This window comes from Rutilus rutilus (assembly GCF_951802725.1).
Source record: "Rutilus rutilus genome assembly, chromosome: 22".
Taxonomy (NCBI): Eukaryota; Metazoa; Chordata; class Actinopteri; order Cypriniformes; family Leuciscidae; genus Rutilus; species Rutilus rutilus.
The window spans coordinates 10553605-10575545 of record NC_140227.1 but is presented as its reverse complement, the minus strand read 5'-3'; the positions used below and the strand labels follow the sequence as shown (position 1 = coordinate 10575545).

Sequence of the window (21941 nt, the reverse complement as noted above, 5' to 3'; positions counted from 1 at the left end):
CTGCAAGCAGCGATGAAAGGGCCCTCGCACCCGTGCCATCAACACTTGGTGGCTTTAGGAAGACAGAGCATGGTTGGGAAATGTACATTTAAGGAGGTATATATAGTAAGAGTATGTCAAAGTCAGTTACAAAATGTTTTGTATAATGGTGATAATAGCATGCTTCATGACTCAGCTAAGTGTTGCTAGCATGTTTAGTATGTTTCTAGCATGCTCAGTACACAATAATTATGTGGTTAGTACTGCATTACTGTGTTAACCATGTCAGTTTCTGTTGCCAGTAGGTGGCGTTATGACTATAACTGAATATGAGCATGGATGTGTGTTCAGGACAGAACTCTTATCAAACGTGTCAAGTTTGGTGCAAATTGGACATTGCCTTCTTGAGTAACAACAAAGTCATGTTTCATTGAATTAGCATTCTTTAGCACTTAGCTAAGCATTGTTAGCATGTTTTAACATGTTTCTAGCATGTTTAGAACTCAATGGCATTTTTAACATGTTGCTAGAACGGCATCAACGTGTTAAACATGTCACTTCCTGTTGCCAGTAGGTGGCGCTATTACTATAACTGAACATTCTCATGTAGATGTGTTCAGGCCATGACTCTTATCAAAAGTGTGAAGTTTGGGGCAGATTGGACATTCCATGCCTGAGTTACAGCAAATTCCTATTTAATTGCAATAATAGCATGCTTTAGCACTTAGCTAAGAGTCTGCTAGCATGTTTTAGCATGTTTCTAGTATGTTGTTAACATGTTTAACACTTGCTGGCACTTTTTTATATGTTATTAGGAGTCCATAACAGTGTTAAACATGTCACTTCCTGTTGCCAGCAGGTGGCGCTATGACTGTAACTGAATATAAGCATGGTCATGTGTTCAGGACAGAACGCTTATCAAAAGTGTGAAGTTTGGGGCAGATTGGACATTCCATGCCTGAGTTACAGCAAATTCATATTTAGTTGCAGTAATATCATTCTTTAGCACTTAGCTAAGTGTTTGCTAGTATGTTTTAGCATGTCTCTAGTATGTTGGTAGGATGTTTAGCACCTACTGGCATTTTTTTATATGTTATTAGGAGTCAAGAACAGTGTAAACGTCACTTCCTGTTGCCAGCAGGTGGCGCTATGACTATAACTAAATATGAGCATGGACATGTGTTCAAGAGATAACTCTTATCAAACGTGTGAAGTTTGGGGTAGATTGTACATTGCCTTCTTGAGTAACAACAAAGTCATGTTTCATTGAATTAGCATGCTTTAGCACTTAGCTAAGTATTGCTAGCATGTTTTAATATGTTTCTAGCATGTTTAGAACTCAATGGCATTTTTAACATGTTGCTAGAACGGCATCAACGTGTTAAACATGTCACTTCCTGTTGCCAGTAGGTGGCGCTATTACTATAACTGAATTTGAGCATAGACATGTGTTCAGGCCATGATTCTTAACAAACGTGTGAAGTTTGGGGCAGATTGGACATTCCATGCCTGAGTTACAGCAAATTCCTATTTAATTGCAGTAATAGCATGCTTTAGCACTTAGCTAAGTGTTTGCTAGCATGTTTCTAGTATGTTGCTAACCTGTTTAGCACTTGCTGGCTCTTTTTTATATGTTATTAGGAGACCACAACAGTGTTAAACATGTCACTTCCTGTTGACAGCAGGTGGCGCTATTACTATAACTGAATATTCTCATGTAGATGTGTTCAGGCCATGACTCTTATCAAACGTGTGAAGTTTGGGGCAGATTGGACATTCCATGCCTGAGTTACAGCAAATTCCTATTTATTTGCAATAATAGCATGCTTTAGCACTTAGCTAAGAGTTTGCTAGCATGTTTTAGCATGCTTCTAGTATGTTGTTAGCATGTTTAACACTTGCTGGCACTTTTTTATATGTTATTAGGAGTCCATAACAGTGTTAAACATGTCACTTCCTGTTGCCAGCAGGTGGCGCTATGACTATAACTGAATATGAGCATGGTCATGTGTTCAGGACAGAACGCTTATCAAAAGTGTGAAGTTTGGGGCAGATTGGACATTCCATGCCTGAGTTACAGCAACTTCCTGTTTCATGGCAAAACATCGAAATTTGTCAGGCCGCCGAGGACCCGCCCTTCGACGAAAACTCAAGATCTTCGCAATTTAACGTCGCAAAGGCCTTAAGATTACACTCACCAAATTTGAAGATGATCAGATTAAAACTCTAGGAGGAGTTCGTTAAAGTACGAGGCCTGAAAATGGCAAAAACTGCACAAAAATCTGAGAGGAAGTTCAAAATGGCTGACTTCCTGTTGTGTTTAGGGCTATGCTCCAAGAGACTTTTTTGTAGGTATTAGGTCATTACATGTATGTACCGAATTTCGTGCACGTACGTGGAACGTTGCAGGAGGCGCACTCCGTTGAACTTTTATAGGTGGCGCTATCGAGCCATTTTGCCCCGTCCAATTCTGAAACCTATATCAGATGTAAATTTTCGCCAGTTCTGACGCGTGTGCAAAGTTTTGTGACTTTTCGAGCATGTTTAGGCCCTCAAAAATGCAATTAAATGCGGAGAAGAATAATAATAATAATAATAATAATAATAATAATAATAATAAACAGAGCAATTCCAAGAGGGTCCTCACACCATCGGTGCTCGGGCCCTAATAATAATAATCCTAACGAAAACAATAGGGCCTTCGCCCTTTCAGGGCTTGGGCCCTAATAATCCTAACGAAAACAATAGGGCCTTCGCCCCTTCAGGGCTTGGGCCCTAATAAATAATCCTACCGGAAACAATAGGGCCTTCGCCCTTTCAGGGCTTGGGCCCTAATAATCCTAACGAAAACAATAGGGCCTTCGCCCCTTCAGGGCTTGGGCCCTAAATATAGCTGCAAGCAGCGATTGCGGGCCCAAGCCGGTGGCACCGCCACCCTGGTGCCTTTAGTTACACCGGCTTGGGCCCTCCATCACTGCTCGCAGCTATATTTATTTGTATATATATATATAAGACAAGTAATATTCTCTGTCTTGTCACTTAGTACTTCACTCACGTTCCAATATTGAAGGGAAAAATTATCCTTTTCACATGCGCAAAAATGTGTCACACAATGTGTCCCAGAGTCACAACCGTAACATATTTATATATAAATACAATAGGCCTACCTGATTTTGAACACAAGAGGGCAGCATAGCACTATGAATGACTTGATTTATTTATTTTTTGGACTAAACAACTATTCTGGCTGTTTTTAAACTTAACTTAACTTAAACAATTCTTAAATTTAACAAAAAATAAAAAAAATGGGTTTAGTTCTGATATTTGTATAATTTTATATAGAAATAAATGGTGTACAATTACATTTTTAGAAGATATGAGGCTTTTAGTGTTTCCTTTTTTGACATTCTTTTAAACCCTCGCCATAGCAAAACCGTTTGAGATATTTAATATCCGTTCACAATTTAGCATCTTTAATGTATTTTCATCGTGTTGAAAAAGTTTGGTGTGAATAAAATAAACCACTTAGGAGGAGTAGCTAAAAACTTAGAGTATGAAATATCCAAAAAAATCTACATTCAAACCAAAATATCTGACTTCCTGTTGGTTGGAGCTAATGACTGTAAATTAGAAAGTTGTCCAGCTCGATGAGACCAATATACGTACTGATTTTTGTAACTGTGGGTAAAACTAACCCCCCACACTTTTGTCAAAAACATTTTGAAAGTGACACACTTCCTGCTACCAGTTGGTGGCGCTATAACTTTGACTCACAATAGTCACATACATGTGATCGGCCTCTTACAACGAACACACTGCTGAAGTTTCATCAAGATCAGTTAATGTATGCAGAAGTTATACCACTTCGTGTGTCCCATTATTCGCCATAAATTCGTTTCCTCGTCACGGCCAAACCGTTCGAGATATCGAAAATCTGTTCGCAAGAATTCATCCTCAATGTTTTGACTTCATTCACACCGAGTTTGGTGGCGATCGGATGAATTCCCTAGGAGGAGTATTTCACATTCCATTGTATGCATTTTCCAAACAACGTATAATAACCGACTTTCTGTTGGGCTTTTGTAAAACTTGAGATCTATATGTGTACTGAGTTTCATATTATTACATGCAAGCGTGTTTGATTCATGGCCACGCCCGGGTACCAGCTTCAGCCCAGACCTGATGGCCGCAGGTTCTGACGTGTGTGCAAAATTTCAAGAGTTTTTGAGCATGTTAAGGACCCCAAAAGTGGCAAAAAATTATTATTTTTTAAAATAAAAATAATAATCCTTACGAAAACAATAGGGCCTTCGCCCTTTCAGGGCTTGGGCCCTAAAAATCCTACCGAAACCAATAGGGTCTTCGCCCTTTCAGGGCTTGGGCCCTAATAATAATAGAAAAAAATAATCCTACCGAAAACAATAGGGCCTTCCCCCTTTCAGGGCTTGGGCCCTAATAAATAATCCTACCGAAAAACAATAGGGCTGTAACGTCTCAAGGTTGAAGAAGATGAAGTTCCAGGCAAAGATCCAAAATACTCAATATTTATTTCAACTGAAGAATACTCGAAACAGTGTGCGTGCACAGACAGAGTGCTAACACAAACATTGACCGACAACCGAAGAGTGAACAGGGAGAACTTAAATACACAGACAGATGAACACAAGACATGTGATGCAAATGATGATGATGAACAGGTGGGTAATTGAGGGAGTAAGTTCAGGTGTGGAAACAAGGAGGATTCTGGTAACTGTAGTGAAGACAAGACGATGACAGACGGTGAATGTGACATTACTCCCCCCTCCCGCAAGGCGCGTCCCGCGCCGAAGGCGGCAGCATACGGGAGGGGGGGTGGGCATCCTGGAATCCGTGACGAGAAGGTGGAACAGGTTCAGAAGGACGGACTCCAGGATGGTGGCAGGACAGACAGAGGAGGAGGTGATCATGACGGTGCAGACAGAAGACAGAACCAAGGCGGTGCAGGTTGAAGACAGGACCAAGGCGGTGCAGGTTGAAGACAGGACCAAGGCGGTGCAGGTTGAGGATACGGCCCTGGCGGTGCGGACCCTTCGGGTGGCCATGGCGGTGCGGACCCTTCGGGTGGCCAGGGCGGTGATGTCCCCTCAGGCGACCATGGCGGTGAGGACCCTTCGGGTGGCCATGGCGGTGCAGACCCTTCGGGTGGCCAGGGCGGTGCGGACCCTTCGGGTGGCCAGGGCGGTGATGTCCCCTCAGGCGACCACGGCGGTGAGGACCCTTCGGGTGGCCGTGGTCCCTCGAGTGGCCAGGACGGAGGCATATGCCCCCCCCTCAAAAAATACTTGGGGAAAGTCCCGGGTACAGGAGAAGGATGGCTAAAAACAGTCTCTGATTGGGCTGATAGGGACCGTGAAGAGGGCTCGGTGCTGGGCAGCGAAGAGGGCTTGGTGCTGGGCAGCGATGAGGGCTCGGTGCTGGGTGGCAGGACCAGCGGTGAAGGCTTTGTGCTGGGCAGGACCAGCGGTGAAGTGCTGGGCAGGACCAGCGGTGAAGAGGGCTCAGTGCTGGTCGGGACCAGCGGTGAAGAGGGCTCAGTGCTGGTCGGGACCAGCGGTGAAGAGGGCTCAGTGCTGGTCGGGACCAGCGGTGAAGAGGGCTCAGTGCTGGACGGAACCAGCGGTGAAAGGGGCTCAGTGCTGGACGGGACCAGCGGTGAAGAGGGCTCAGTGCTGGACGGGACCAGCGGTGAAGGGGGCTCTGCGCTGGACGGGACCAGCGGCGAAGAAATCTTTGAGCTGGACAGGACCAGCGGCGAAGAGGGCTCTGAGCTGGACGGGACCAGCGGCGAAGAGGGCTCTGAGCTGGACGGGACCAGCGGCGAAGAGGGCTCTGAGCTGGACGGGACCAGCGATGAGGGCTTTGTGCTGGACGGGACCAGCGATGAGGGCTCTGGGCTGGACGGAACCAACGGAGAAGGCGCTGATTCGCCTACGGTGAAGGGCGATCCACAGCATAATTCGCCCTTTCAGGGCTTGGGCCCTAATAATCCCACCGAAAACAATAGGGCCTTCGCCCTTTCAGGGCTTGGGCCCTAATAATCCTTACGAAAACAATAGGGCCTTCGCCCTTTCAGGGCTTGGGCCCTAATAATAATAAATAATCCTTCCGGAACCAATAGGGCCTTCACCCTTTGGGCTTGGGCCCTAATAAATAATCCTTCCGGAAACAATAGGGCCTTCGCCCTTTGGGTGGCCATGGCGGTGCGGACCCTTCGGGTGGCCATGGCGGTGCGGACCCTTCGGGTGGCCAGGGCGGTGATGTCCCCTCAGGCGACCATGGCGGTGAGGACCCTTCGGGTGGCCATGGCGGTGCAGACCCTTCGGGTGGCCAGGGCGGTGCGGACCCTTCGGGTGGCCAGGGCGGTGATGTCCCCTCAGGCGACCACGGCGGTGAGGACCCTTCGGGTGGCCGTGGTCCCTCGAGTGGCCAGGACGGAGGCATATGCCCCCCCCAAAAAAAATACTTGGGGAAAGTCCCGGGTACAGGAGAAGGATGGCTAAAAACAGTCTCTGATTGGGCTGATAGGGACCGTGAAGAGGGCTCGGTGCTGGGCACCGAAGAGGGCTCGGTGCTGGGCAGCGATGAGGGCTCGGTGCTGGGCAGCGATGAGGGCTCGGTGCTGGGCGGCAGGACCAGCGGTGAAGGCTTTGTGCTGGGCAGGACCAGCGGTGAAGGCTTTGTGCTGGGCAGGACCAGCGGTGAAGAGGGCTCAGTGCTGGTCGGGACCAGCGGTGAAGAGGGCTCAGTGCTGCTGGTCAGGACCAGCGGTGAAGAGGGCTCAGTGCTGGTCGGGACCAGCGGTGAAGAGGGCTCAGTGCTGGACGGAACCAGCGGTGAAAGGGGCTCAGTGCTGGACGGGACCAGCGGTGAAGAGGGCTCAGTGCTGGACGGGACCAGCGGTGAAGGGGGCTCTGCGCTGGACGGGACCAGCGGCGAAGAAATCTTTGAGCTGGACAGGACCAGCGGCGAAGAGGGCTCTGAGCTGGACGGGACCAGCGGCGAAGAGGGCTCTGAGCTGGACGGGACCAGCGGCGAAGAGGGCTCTGAGCTGGACGGGACCAGCGATGAGGGCTCTGGGCTGGACGGAACCAACGGAGAAGGCGCTGATTCGCCCACGGTGAAGGGCGATCCACAGCATAATTCGCCCTTTCAGGGCTTGGGCCCTAATAATAATAAATAATCCTTCCGGAAACAATAGGGCCTTGACCCTTTGGGCTTGGGCCCTCATAAATAATCCTTCCGGAAACAATAGGGCCTTCGCCCTTTGGGCTTGGGCCCTAATAAAAGTTGTATTGTGAAAATAGGTAAAAGCATGATTCTAATATACTTTTAATATGTTTAAAGATAGTACAAATTACTAAAGCAATTGGAAATAATGTTTGGGAATTGAAATGAAGCTGAAATAAAATTAAATAATACATATTAGATGGAAAACCTCCAAAAAAATAAAATAAATAAATGATAACAAAAATACCTGAAATAAATTGTCATAAGAACTGTGTTGTAAGATAATACACGAACACGACGATGAATCTTTAATAAATCCACAGGCAGGTAAATCCAAACAGAGAGAAAGGCTTTCAACACAGGTACACATGAACGAAACTTGACAACAATAAACAGATGCAGAGGAACTTAACGATTAACGATAACGACACACACCTGAACTAAATGATGAAATCAAGTCAATAACCATGACAAGTCCAAATGGTGTGAGACTGTGACATAAATAAGTTGAAGTACTAAATAACCAAAATTAAAGATAAATAAATCCTAAGTAGACATACAAAATTTGTAAAAATGTCAAATGCACGTTAAACTACTAAATGACTAAAATGAAAATTAATACTGAAAAATATCAAATTAAAAGCTAATTCAAAATATTAATAAATTAATAGGTTATAGTTTATTATGTTTTCACTTTCATTGACTTTCATTATGTGGGCAAAAACAGTTTACACTATTTTTCAAAAAATCTTCTTTTGTGCTCCAGTCAAACAGGTTTGGAATGACATGAGGGTGAATAAATGATGATTTTTTTATATTTGGGTGAACTATCCATTTAAGCTGACGAACGCACGTCATAAATCCTGTTTCACATTTGAATTGCCTCTATTTAATGGAGGACATAATACCTGTCAAAGAGCTCTCCACCTGTGACCAGCTCAAGGATGAGAAAGATCTCTGTCTCCGTCTCAAAAATTTCCTTCAGACGAATCTAAATGAAAACAAAGTAAGAACAGTCACATCAGAGCAAGCCCATCCATATTCTCATGGAAAACAATGAATATGAAATATTTCATAACAATGTGAAGAGAATTTCACAATTCATTGCGGGGAACATAATATCTTACAATATTTGGATGAGACAGACGCAGCAGGACTCCAATCTCTGTCCTCACAATTTTCTTGTCAATCTAAGTTGATGACACAATGAAAATAACCTCAAACAGTCATTCTGGGATTTCAGGAAAAAAATTTAATATGCTCCTATAAAATTACCAATCAACTTACAGTTTTCTTCAAGACCTTCACAGCATAAGGTTTCTCAGTCTGCTTCTCTTCACAGCGAAACACAACAGATGTGGCACCCCTGGTGATTAACACAAAGCAATCGTAATATACTCATAATTAAAAAAGGATCTTAAATTTGATAAACATGCATTATAGAAAGTACCATACACAAACACATATCACAAAGTGACAGATAGGAAGATGCAAATAAAACCAAGAAGTAAATACAAATACTCAACACACTGGATTCAGCTTGATGTACTAGCCTGAACATAATTAAATATGCCATGTATTATAAAATCACCTTCCCTCTCTAGTACATAAGCCCTTTTGCATGGCTGTGTTATGTTATACAATACGTGTGTTATATACAGTGAGGAAAATAAGTATTTGAACACCCTGCTATTTTGCAAGTTCTCCCACTTACTGTAGAAATCATGGAGGGGTCTGAAATTGTCATCGTAGGTGCATGTCCACTGTGAGAGACATAATCTAAAAAAAAAAATCCAGAAATCACAATGTATGATTTTTTAACTATTTATTTGTATGATACAGCTGCAAATAAGTATTTGAACACCTGAGAAAATCAATGTTAATATTTGGTACAGTAGGCTGTGTTTGCAATTACAGAGGTCAAACGTTTCCTGTAGTTTTTCACCAGGTTTGCACACACTGCAGGAGGGATTTTGGCCCACTCCTCCACACAGATCTTCTCTAGATCAGTCAGGTTTCTGGGCTGTCGCTGAGAAACACGGAGTTTGAGCTCCCTCCAAAGATTCTCTATTGGGTTTAGGTCTGGAGACTGGCTAGGCCACGCCAGAACCTTGATATGCTTCTTACAGAGCCACTCCTTGGTTATCCTGGCTGTGTGCTTCGGGTCATTGTCATGTTGGAAGACCCAGCCTCGACCCATCTTCAATGCTCTAACTGAGGGAAGCAAAATCTCGCAATACATGGCCCGGTCATCATCTCCTTAATACAGTGCAGTCGCCCTGTCCCATGTGCAGAAAAACACCCCCAAAGCATGATGCTACCACCCCCATGCTTCACAGTAGGGATGGTGTTCTTGGGATGGTACTCATCATTCTTCTTCCTCCAAACACGTTTAGTGGAATTATGACCAAAAAGTTCTATTTTGGTCTCATCTGACCACATGACTTTCTCCCATGACTCCTCTGGATCATCCAAATGGTCATTGGCAAACTTAAGACGGGCCTTGACATGTGCTGGTTTAAGCAGGGGAACCTTCCGTGCCATGCATGATTTCAAACCATGACATCTTAGTGTATTACCAACAGTAACCTTGGAAACGGTGGTCCCAGCTCTTTTCAGGTCATTGACCAGCTCCTCCCGTGTAGTTCTGGGCTGATTTCTCACCTTTCTTAGGATCATTGAGACCCCACGAGGTGAGATCTTGCATGGAGCCCCAGTCCGAGGGAGATTGACAGTCATGTTTAGCTTCTTCCATTTTCTAATGATTGCTCCAACAGTGGACCTTTTTTCACCAAGCTGCTTGGCAATTTCCCCGTATAGACCAGGTTGAAATCACAAAAATGTGCCTAAATAAAAATCCTCAGGCATTTTTGAGTAAAAGTTGGCAAATAGACTATTCTAGGGGTATTTTTTATGCTGAATCCATTTTTGCTGTTTGCCAAGCTGTATCTCTTACATGAAACTCAGTAGAGTGCAAAATCCAAGATGACCGCCTCATACGCCAAAATGAGCAAATTTCTCAGCACTGGCTCAAAGATAAACTGTTTTTATTGTGCTATAGCATTTATTGAGTAAAGGAAACAAACAGAATAGTCAGAACAAGTTAGTCATTCTGTCTTACAATATTTCTGGTAAACACTGACTTGTAATTTTGTGTATTTGAGTATGTCCATGTAAGAACATCAACATCATGCTGGTGGCAGCAAAAGGCCTATATCTTAAACCATCATCCTATTACATTATGTTAAGAGTGTTTATTACTTTTCAACATTTACATGTCCATGTAAACAAGTTTAAGGACTTAAATTTAACCAAACTAAATTCTCTTTTGGTTTATTTATGAAAAAGATATTCTCAGAAAGATTGGTTGTAAATATTAAGAATTGAGACATCGTGCACTCATACATCTTAAGGCGCAGTTGCAGCTGATCAATTCCAAACAGTAGTCTGACTAACCGAGGTTACGTTAGGTAACCAAGTACGTTCTCTTAGGAGAGGTTCTCTCGTATTGCCTAAATTGCTTACGCTACGGGAACCCCTTGTCAACGCCGTGCGTGCCGAGCATCCACTGCATAAGTCCCAGGGAAGCCCGGGGAACACAAAACGTGGGAAACAGGCGGCCAGCAACGCGGGCCAGCACATGTACATAAGCACTTCATAGGGCAATACAGAGCGGCTCCGCCGGTCTATGTATAGAGAATATCGCCCTTAGTACAGCTCAACCAGAAGAGCTAATAGTCATGTGAGAGTAGCCTGCACACGAACAAACTGGGCAGAACATACACACTACTTAGACTGATAAAAGTCTAGCCTGCAAGGCGGAAACTTCCAGGTTATAAAACTTAACAAATGTAGAGGGGTGTGTCATGAATAGAAATCCCGCTGGACCAAGCCCACGACGAGGCCATGCCTCTAGTGGAATGGGCCCTGATGCCCATAGGGCACTGCAGGTGTTTGGACGCATAAGCTGCTGCGATAGCGTCCACTATCCATCTGGACAGGCTCTGTTTTGAGGTGGCGAGACCCTTGGTGCGCCCACCAAACGAAACAAAGAGCTGCTGGGCAGCACTTCATATTGCCCTATGAAGTGCTTATGTACATGTGCTGGCCCGCGTTGCTGGCCGCCTGTTTCCCACGTTTTGTGTTCCCCGGGCTTCCCTGGGACTCATAGATTATGTCTCTCACAGTGGACATGCACCTACGATGACAATTTCAGACCCCTCCATGATTTCCAAGTGGGAGAACTTGCAAAATAGCAGGGTGTTCAAATACTTATTTTCCTCACTGTATATAACCATATGGTCCTCATGTTGTCTCTCAGATCCTTTCTTTGCTTTTCATGGTCATTGAATGATTCAATCAGACGAGCACTCAAAGAGAAGGCCATAATTTCTCCATCTGCTGCCTTGTTAATCGAACACTAACACATCAGTGTCTGACAAACAGTCTTCAGTATAATCAGCAATAGACATCAAACTACTCAAGGTCATACAATGTGCAGGAATATGCGTACATTAAAAACATTTAATTCTGTGAAAACAAGCCCCATAGAAGTCCTTCTCTGAGCTGAATTAGGGTTGTGCCGATGGACGATATCATCGTCCATCGTGATGGCTGACCGACATGCGCATGCGTCGCGTCTGAACGCGTTGTTGTCTTTGGAGCTCCATCGATTTGATGTATAAATCTTGATTTTATTCTTTAAACTTACAACAAACATTTTCTACTTTACCTCACTGAGAAGCACTACTGCTCAACCCTCATAGTTACAACGCGGACTGTTGAGCAGACGCGTCTCAAGCCTATTAGTGATCCAACGCTGGATACTCCTATAGGTTACGTCCGTGGATCATGTTTAGCTTCTTCCATTTTCTAATGATTGCTCCAACAGTGGACCTTTTTTCACCAAGCTGCTTGGCAATTTCCCCGTATAGACCAGGTTGAAATCACAAAAATGTGCCTAAATAAAAATCCTCAGGCATTTTTGAGTAAAAGTTGGCAAATAGACTATTCTAGGGGTATTTTTTATGCTGAATCCATTTTTGCTGTTTGCCAAGCTGTATCTCTTACATGAAACTCAGTAGAGTGCAAAATCCAAGATGACCGCCTCATACGCCAAAATGAGCAAATTTCTCAGCACTGGCTCAAAGATAAACTGTTTTTATTGTGCTATAGCATTTATTGAGTAAAGGAAACAAACAGAATAGTCAGAACAAGTTAGTCATTCTGTCTTACAATATTTCTGGTAAACACTGACTTGTAATTTTGTGTATTTGAGTATGTCCATGTAAGAACATCAACATCATGCTGGTGGCAGCAAAAGGCCTATATCTTAAACCATCATCCTATTACATTATGTTAAGAGTGTTTATTACTTTTCAACATTTACATGTCCATGTAAACAAGTTTAAGGACTTAAATTTAACCAAACTAAATTCTCTTTTGGTTTATTTATGAAAAAGATATTCTCAGAAAGATTGGTTGTAAATATTAAGAATTGAGACAAATTAACAAATTACCAAAACATATCATGGTAATGTGTCACACCACTAACATTAGCATTGAACAGATAAAGGAAATAAACACAGTAAACTTGGCCTAAAATTACCTTATAAAGTTGGACATAACATTAGCTGAATAATAACTAAAACATGAACTGCATGGCATATAAAATGTAATGTTATTTAAACAATGGTACAACAAGATTCTCCAATATGATCACAACAACACAGAGCAGTGCTCTTATTCAGTTCAGCAAGTGCTACATTCTGCATCACTTGTCTTGCACTTGCATGCAGCAGAGCAACGCAGACGAGACTTTTTACATTTACATCGTGCACTCATACATCTTAAGGCGCAGTTGCAGCTGATCAATTCCAAACAGTAGTCTGACTAACCGAGGTTACGTTAGGTAACCAAGTACGTTCTCTTAGGAGAGGTTCTCTCGTATTGCCTAAATTGCTTACGCTACGGGAACCCCTTGTCAACGCCTTGCGTGCCGAGCATCCACTGCATGAGTCCCAGGGAAGCCCGGGGAACACAAAACGTGGGAAACAGGCGGCCAGCAACGCGGGCCAGCACATGTACATAAGCACTTCATAGGGCAATACAGAGCGGCTCCGCCGGTCTATGTATAGAGAATATCGCCCTTAGTACAGCTCAACCAGAAGAGCTAATAGTCATGTGAGAGTAGCCTGCACACGAACAAACTGGGCAGAACATACACACCACTTAGACTGATAAAAGTCTAGCCTGCAAGGCGGAAACTTCCAGGTTATAAAACTTAACAAATGTAGAGGGGTGTGTCATGAATAGAAATCCCGCTGGACCAAGCCCACGACGAGGCCATGCCTCTAGTGGAATGGGCCCTGATGCCCATAGGGCACTGCAGGTGTTTGGACGCATAAGCTGCTGCAATAGCGTCCACTATCCATCTGGACAGGCTCTGTTTTGAGGTGGCGAGACCCTTGGTGCGCCCACCAAACGAAACAAAGAGCTGCTCAGAACGCCTGAAGGCAGCGGAGCGTGTGATGTAAACTCTCAGCGCCCTGACGGGGCATAGGAGGTTTTCACCACCCTCGCTATCGGATGCTGGCAGAGCCGATAGGGAGATGAACTGCGCTCTGAAGGGAGTGCCAATCGCTTTGGGGACATAGCCATGTCTCGGTTTGAGGATGACTTTAGAGTCATTTGGTCCAAACTCGAGACACGCGGGGCTAACGGATAGTGTGTGTAGATCCCCCACGCGTTTTACTGATGACAGAGCTATCAGAAAAACGGTCTTGAGCGAAAGGTATTTTAGGTCCACGGATTCTAACGGTTCAAAGGGAAATGCTTTCAGGGCCTCTAGGACCAAAGTAAGATCCCAAATAGGAACCAAAGGGGGTCGCGGGGGGTTCATCCTCCTGGCTCCTCTAAGGAAGCGGATGATGAGCTCGTTCCTTCCTATCGCGCGGCCGTGCGTCGACTCTGCAAACGCTGCAATAGCCGCAACGCAAACTTTGAGCGTGGAAGGGGACCTGCCCTTGTCCAACAGCTCTAGAAGGAAGGAGAGCACCCACGAAACCCCACATGTGCGTGGGTCCAGGCTCTTTGTAGCGCACCATTTGGAGAACACTGACCATTTAGACGCGTAGAGTCTTCTCGTAGAAGGAGCTCTAGACTGCGTGATCGTGTTCACGACCCCTTCTGGCAAAGCAATGGTTATTCGTTGATTATCCACGCATGCAGAGACCAGCGCTCTGGATGGGGATACCGCGAATGCATAGCACAAGCGGTGCTAGACCACGTGCTGTTCTGTGTTCTGGACAAGAAGCACTCTGTCAATTGCTTCTCTGTGTTGAGGATCGTGAAGCTTGCCTCTACTTTGTGCAGCTGCTTTTAGTGTCAAAAGGCCCTGTTCTGTCGCATTGTATAGCTTATCTTTCTTGGATTCTTGGCATATAATGCAAGTATCCAATGACATTGACCGGCTTCAAACTACACACAGCTTCCATAATTGGTGATCTTATAATCTGACCAACTTCATGGGTACAATTCCACAACTGGAAATATTTTGTGTTGGTTCATGTCGCTCTTTGGATATAAAAATTAATTCTGATGAAAAATACGATGTGTGGAAATAACTGCAGAAAGTAATAGAAAGTAGAAAGTAGAATAAAAAACCTCTTGGATAACTCTGAACTCAATTCACACACTTTGATCCAAAGACAATAGTATGCATGTGACTCCAAACAAATGACTCTCGCATTTTAGATATTCTGTTTGTCCATTTGAAATAAGGAGAAAAACAGATATTTTCATGACTACAATGAGAAATAATGCAATTATCATTGTCACATACAAGTATCTTAATTCCCACTTAAATAAACTTTCTCGTTAATTGATGTCGTGCATCATGATGTAAAGTTTATAAATATAGAATTTCCTGACATTTTAGAGGTCATCTTGAAGTTTGCGCTCTACTGAGTTTCACATAAGAGATACAGCTTGGCAAAAATGGATTCAGCAGAAAAAATACCCTTAGAAAAATCTGTTTGCCAACTTTTACTAAAAAAAGGGTGTCACATTATCTGAAAATCGACCTAGTCTAGTAGCCCTTTCCAGCTTTGTGGAGGTGTACAATTTTGTCTCTAGTGTCTTTGGACAGCTCTTTGGTCTTGGCCATGTTAGTAGTTGGATTCTTACTGATTGTATGGGGTGGACAGGTGTCTTTATGCAGCTAACGACCTCAAACAGGTGCATCTAATTTAGGATAATAAATGGAGTGGAGGTGGACATTTTAAAGGCAGACTAACAGGTCTTTGAGGGTCAGAATTCTAGCTGATAGACAGGTGTTCAAATACTTATTTGCAGCTGTATCATACAAATAAATAGTTAAAAAATCATATATTGTGATTTCTGGATTTTTTTTTTAGATTATGTCTCTCACAGTGGACATGCACCTACGATGACAATTTCAGACCCCTCCATGATTTCCAAGTGGGAGAACTTGCAAAATAGCAGGGTGTTCAAATACTTATTTTCCTCACTGTATATAACCATATGGTCCTCATGTTGTCTCTCAGATCCTTTCTTTGCTTTTCATGGTCATTGAATGATTCAATCAGACGAGCACTCAAAGAGAAGGCCATAATTTCTCCATCTGCTGCCTTGTTAATCGAACACTAACACATCAGTGTCTGACAAACAGTCTTCAGTATAATCAGCAATAGACATCAAACTACTCAAGGTCATACAATGTGCAGGAATATGCGTACATTAAAAAACATTTAATTCTGTGAAAACAAGCCCCATAGAAGTCCTTCTCTGAGCTGAATTAGGGTTGTGCCGATGGACGATATCATCGTCCATCGTGATGGCTGACCGACATGCGCATGCGTCGCGTCTGAACGCGTTGTTGTCTTTGGAGCTCCATCGATTTGATTTATAAATCTTGATTTTATTCTTTAAACTTACAACAAACATTTTCTACTTTACCTCACTGAGAAGCACTACTGCTCAACCCTCATAGTTACAACGCGGACTGTTGAGCAGACGCGTCTCAAGCCTATTAGTGATCCAACGCTGGATACTCCTATAGGTTACGTCCGTGGATCGCGGCTGAACGCGTCTTCTCAACACTCACTTACAAACATTTTTCGCCTGTCGTGCGTCTACTCTACACCCGTACCACTAAAAAGACGGATTATATCTAAGACTTCAATCATAAATTACAACGCGGACTGTTGAGCAGACTCGTCTCAAGCCTATTAGTGATCCAACGCTGGATACTCCTATAGGTTACGTCCGTGGATCACGGCTGAACGCGTCTTCTCAACACTCACTTACAAACATTTTTCGCCTATCGTGCGTCTACTCTACACCCGTACCACTAAAAAGACGGATTATATCTAAGACTTCAGTCATATAAATTAGTATTAATATTGATAGCATCACTGGTAGCTTCGTTGCTAACTTACTGTCCATCTGTTAAAATGGCGAATATATCAGATGTAAGTAGTCTACCTTTTGGTGCAGGTGAGGACACATTTGAGCTGCACGCACTGCAGTCTGAGCTGGAAGCTGTTGAGAAACAGATCCACGACCTTTTATTGAGACAAGCCGAGCTGATAGACCGGCGGTTAGCTCTTGAAACATCACGCGCCGATGCACACAAATCAGAGATTAACGTTACTAACCCGCTGACTCCGACTTCGTCTACTCCGTGCGTTTCTCAACATAGGTCCCGAGCGCCGAGGTCGCGATCAGCCATGGTCTCGTTCACTCCAGCTCCAACACGCCACCACGAAGCCTGGGTGGTTCCGCAGCGGAAGACGCGAGTCAGGTCTAGACCAAGACTCTCTCCGACCCTCCCGGTTTTCGAGTTATCCACACAAAACCGCTTCTCCCCTCTTCGCGAAACAGAACGCGATGCTGTGATCAGCGATTCCATCATTCGGCACGTACGCGCAACGTTAGGTAAAAGTAAGGTGCACAGTCACTGCTTTCCTGGTGCTCGTGTTTCTGAAATCGCTACTCACGTGCCCGAGATTCTGAACGGTGACGAGCGCGTCGGAACTGTTGTCCTGCACGCGGGAGTGAACGACATCAGGATGCGCCAGACGGAGATTCTGAAGAAAGACTTCAGGAATCTGATCGATACGGTACGCAGCACATCGCCTGAAACAACGATCATAGTGTCAGGACCGCTTCCCACGTACCGACTAGGACATGAAAAGTTTAGCAGATTATTTGCGCTAAATGAATGGTTAATGTCATGGTGCAATGAGCAGAAACTGCTCTTTGTAAATAATTGGAATCTGTTTTGGGAGCGTCCTAGGCTTTTCCGTGGCGATGGCTTACACCCAAGCAGATTCGGAGCAGATCTTCTGTCGGATAACATCTCCAAAATGTTAAATACCTTTTGACTAGTAACCAAAAGTCGAAATCATAGTCTCTGCTGCACCAATTTAACTGATATAAATACTAGTGTAGAATATTGCATAGAAACCGTGTCTATTCCTCGTTTAGTGAGATCAAATAATAAATCTACTGCAGGATCTAGGAAAAATCTAATTGTTATTAAAACAGAAAATGTTGCTATTAGTAAACAAAAACAATTTCTAAAGCTAGGTCTTCTAAACATTAGATCACTCACACCTAAGGCAGTTATTGTAAATGAAATAGTCACAGATAATAGCTTCGATGTAATTTGCCTTACTGAAACCTGGCTTAAACCAAATGATTATTTCGGTCTAAATGAGTCTGCTCCTCCTGGATACTCCTATAAGCATGAGCCCCGTCTGATTGGTCGTGGCGGTGGTGTTGCGACAATCTATAGAGATATTCTCAATGTTACTCAGAAAGCGGGTTATAAGTTTATTTTGTTTGAAGTACTTGTACTAAATGTTACGCTCTTAGATGTTAGAAAAACATCCCTATTATCTCTAGCCTTGGCTACCGTATATAGACCGCCTGGGCCTTACGCTGATTTCCTAAAAGAGTTTGCAGATTTTCTCTCAGACCTATTAGTCAATGTCGATAAAGCATTAATTGTTGGAGATTTTAACATACACGTAGATAATCCAAATGATGCGTTAGGGGCTGCGTTTACAGATTTATTAAATTCATTTGGGGTCAAGCAAAACGTCACCGGACCAACTCATCGTCTTAATCATACACTCGATTTAATTATATCACATGGAACCGATCCAACCGATATAGATATTATACCGCAAAGTGATGAAGTCACTGACCATTACATGGTAACTTGCATATTACGTACTGCTGTAATATGTCATGCGGCGCCGCGTTATCAACCAGGCAGAACAATCCTTCCATCCACCATAGATAATTTCTCAAATTGCTTATCTGATCTGTCTCAGCTGCTGCCTGAACCCAAACAAACAGATGAACTAGAAGAACTAACTAGCACTATGAGCACTATTCTCTCTAGAACATTGGATGTTGTTGCACCTATTAGATTAAAAAAGGTCAGAGAGAAAATTAAAGCACCGTGGTACAACAATACTACGCATGTTCTAAAGAGAGAAACCCGTATTTTAGAGCGTAAATGGAAACAAACTAATTTAGAGGTCTTTAGAATCGCGTGGAAAGACAGTATGTCACGTTATAAAAAGGCCCTAAAAGCAGCCAGGGCTGAGCACCTCCGCAAACTAATAGAAAATAACCAAAATAATCCAAGGTTTTTATTTAACACCGTGGCTAGACTAACAAATAAACAGACGTCACCCGAACAAAATATCCCGTTACAGTTTAGTAGTAATGATTTTATGAAGTTCTTCACTGAGAAAATAGAAAGCATCAGAACCACAATTGTAAACGTTCAATCTTCAATTGCGCCTTATAATTCAGCCTCAATTAACACCCCGCAAGAACAATTACAGTGCTTTACAACTATAGAACAAAGAGAGTTAAATAAACTTATCACTTCATCTAAAACTACAACATGTTTATTAGATCCTATACCAACTAAGCTACTGAAAGAAGTGTTACCTGTAGTGGAAGAGCCTCTCCTCAATATTATTAACTCGTCTTTATCTTTAGGTCATGTTCCAAGAACATTTAAACTGGCAGTTATAAAACCTCTCATTAAGAAACCACAATTAGATCATAATAACCTAGCAAATTATAGACCCATTTCAAATCTTCCATTTATGTCTAAAATATTAGAAAAAGTGGTGTCCGCTCAATTGTGTTCTTTCTTGCAAGAAAATGATATCTATGAAAAGTTTCAGTCAGGATTCAGGCCGCACCATAGCACTGAAACTGCGCTCGTTAAAATCACAAATGATTTACTTTTAGCTTCTGACCAAGGCTGTATCTCAATACTAGTTTTACTTGATCTTAGTGCTGCGTTCGATACTATAGATCACACAATACTCTTAGATCGACTACAAAATTATACTGGTGTTCAAGGACAAGCATTAAGCTGGTTCAGATCATACTTATCTGACCGCTACCATTTTGTCTATTTAAATGGAGAAAAATCGATCATAACTCCAGTAAACTATGGAGTGCCGCAGGGATCTGTGTTAGGCCCTCTATTATTCTCAGTATATATGATGCCACTTGGAAATATTATAAGGAAACATGGAATTAGTTTCCATTGTTATGCTGATGACACTCAAATATATATTTCATCACGGCCAGATGAAAACGCTAAATTATCCAAATTGACAGAGTGTGTTAAAGATTGGATGACGCGAAATTTTCTTTTATTAAATCCAGACAAAACAGAGGTACTACTTATAGGTTCAAAAAAACGCCCACAAAACCTCTCGCAATACAACTTTAATATAGTAGGATGTCCTGTTACTTTATCCTCTACAGTAAAAGACCTGGGTGTTATACTCGATTGCAACCTGTCTTTCAAAAATCATATTTCATATGTTACAAAAACCGCCTTTTTCCACCTTAGAAACATTGCTAAGCTACGTAATATGCTATCAGTTTCTGATGCAGAAAAGTTAGTTCATGCATTCATGACCTCGAGACTAGATTACTGTAATGCTTTATTAGCTGGTTGTCCTGCATCCTCAATAAACAAGCTACAGTTAGTCCAGAATGCCGCCGCTAGAGTGCTTACTAGACAGGCTTGTGCAAAATTCAGAATTTCAGAATTGGCCTCCATTCAATTCATGAATTGGAATTTGAATTGAATTTACTCCGCCCCACAGGACATTGAATTGAATTTGAATTGGAATGACAGGAAGTGGAATTAAATTCATGGCAATTCAAAGCAATTCCACACAGTCACACAAGAGAAAGAATGTATTGAGTCTTGCATGCATTCAGTGTTAGGAAGGTTACTTTGGAAATGTTATTGCTTACTGTTATTAGTTACCCATTATAGATGTGGTTTGGATTACTTTATTTGGACAACTTTATCAATGCAAAGCAATTTCGTTTTAAGTTGATTAGTAACTAATTGAATTAAACATTTTACGTCAGTAATACAACTAAATACAATTACATTAATTTTGTAATTTAATAACAGAAATTTCATTTCACGTAACTATTTACTCCTCAACCCTGCATACATTTTGTTCTAAAATAGATATTGATCAAATTCTTGAAATAAATTACCCCCTCAATGTTGTTTAATTAGTTTTGTTCCAATGTAATTTTCATTTCATTTCAAAGTAATCACACAAACACAAAGTTGTTGTAAATGCAGTTATCATTTATTCCAAATGCAAAAAAAATTACTGAGCAACACTGTTGCATCTAATTCTCAATAGCTCCTCAAATGTTTTTTCATTGAGTCTGCACCGTTCTGGTCTGAATATCTTTCCTGCAACGCTAAAGATTCTCTCAACAGGTGCAGAGTGAAGTTGTAAGGGACTTCTGAAACTTCCAAAAGTCCAGTGTTGCCCATCAAATTATGCTTTCAAACAAATGTCCACCTCAAATTATTTAGCAACCATTTTAAATATTTGGTTAAAGTAAAGCATTCTGGGAAATGGAGTCATGTTCCATCATGTTCCACAAAATTACAATTACAATAAATCAAACTTAATTATTTGTTCTGTGACTAGTGCTTTTAACATTCATTGCTAGGGGAAAACATATCCTTTTAAAGTAATCTGTACAAACTAATATAATTTATAATGCAATCATATCTGACATATACTGTAAAGCTTCATTGTTAAACACTTCACTTAAAATATGTATATGAATTTCTTTGAATTTTTGTTGAATTGCAATTCTGCTTCCTTTAATTCAAATTCGAATTGTAATTCTAGATCCTGTTTTTGACATCAATTCAAATTCAATTCAAATTCAAGAATTGAATTGGAATTAAGGAGTCATTCTCAATTCAATTCTGAATTGTGCACAAGCCTGTTACTAGATCAAGAAAATATGATCATATAACACCGATTTTATCATCACTGCATTGGTTACCTATAAAGTTCCGTATTAATTACAAGGTATTGATACTTACTTATAAAGCCCTAAACGGCTTAGCTCCAGTCTATTTAACGGATCTTCTATCGCCCTATAATCCATCGCGCTCTTTAAGATCACTTAATTCAAGGCTTTTGGTCATACCTAGGATATCCAGAACCACCAAAGGAGGGAGAGCATTTTCACATTTAGCTCCAAAACTCTGGAATAGTCTTCCTGATAGTGTTCGTTGCTCAGACTCGCTCTCCCAGTTCAAAACTAGATTAAAGTCGCATCTCTTCAGC

The 21941-nt window shown here is 42.4% G+C and overlaps 1 protein-coding gene across 3 annotated transcripts in view; it reads right to left on the bottom strand.

Annotated features, from left to right (window-relative positions):
- The window catches only part of LOC311282146 (calcium/calmodulin-dependent protein kinase type IV), a 295824-nt gene that overhangs the window by 242894 nt on the left and 30989 nt on the right, over positions 1-21941 (bottom strand). Inside the window, exons 2-4 of one of the 3 annotated variants that reach the window (XM_084395757.1) lie at positions 8533-8611; positions 8373-8435; positions 8154-8236 (exon numbers count right to left, since the gene is read on the bottom strand). The exons of 1 other annotated variant lie outside the window; for it this stretch is intronic. In XM_084395757.1, coding sequence (XP_084251883.1) covers positions 8154-8236; positions 8373-8435; positions 8533-8611 — 225 coding nt within the window. The remainder of the gene's footprint in view (positions 1-8153; positions 8237-8372; positions 8436-8532; positions 8612-21941) is intronic. One more of the 3 variants, XM_084395758.1, reaches the window with a different exon arrangement.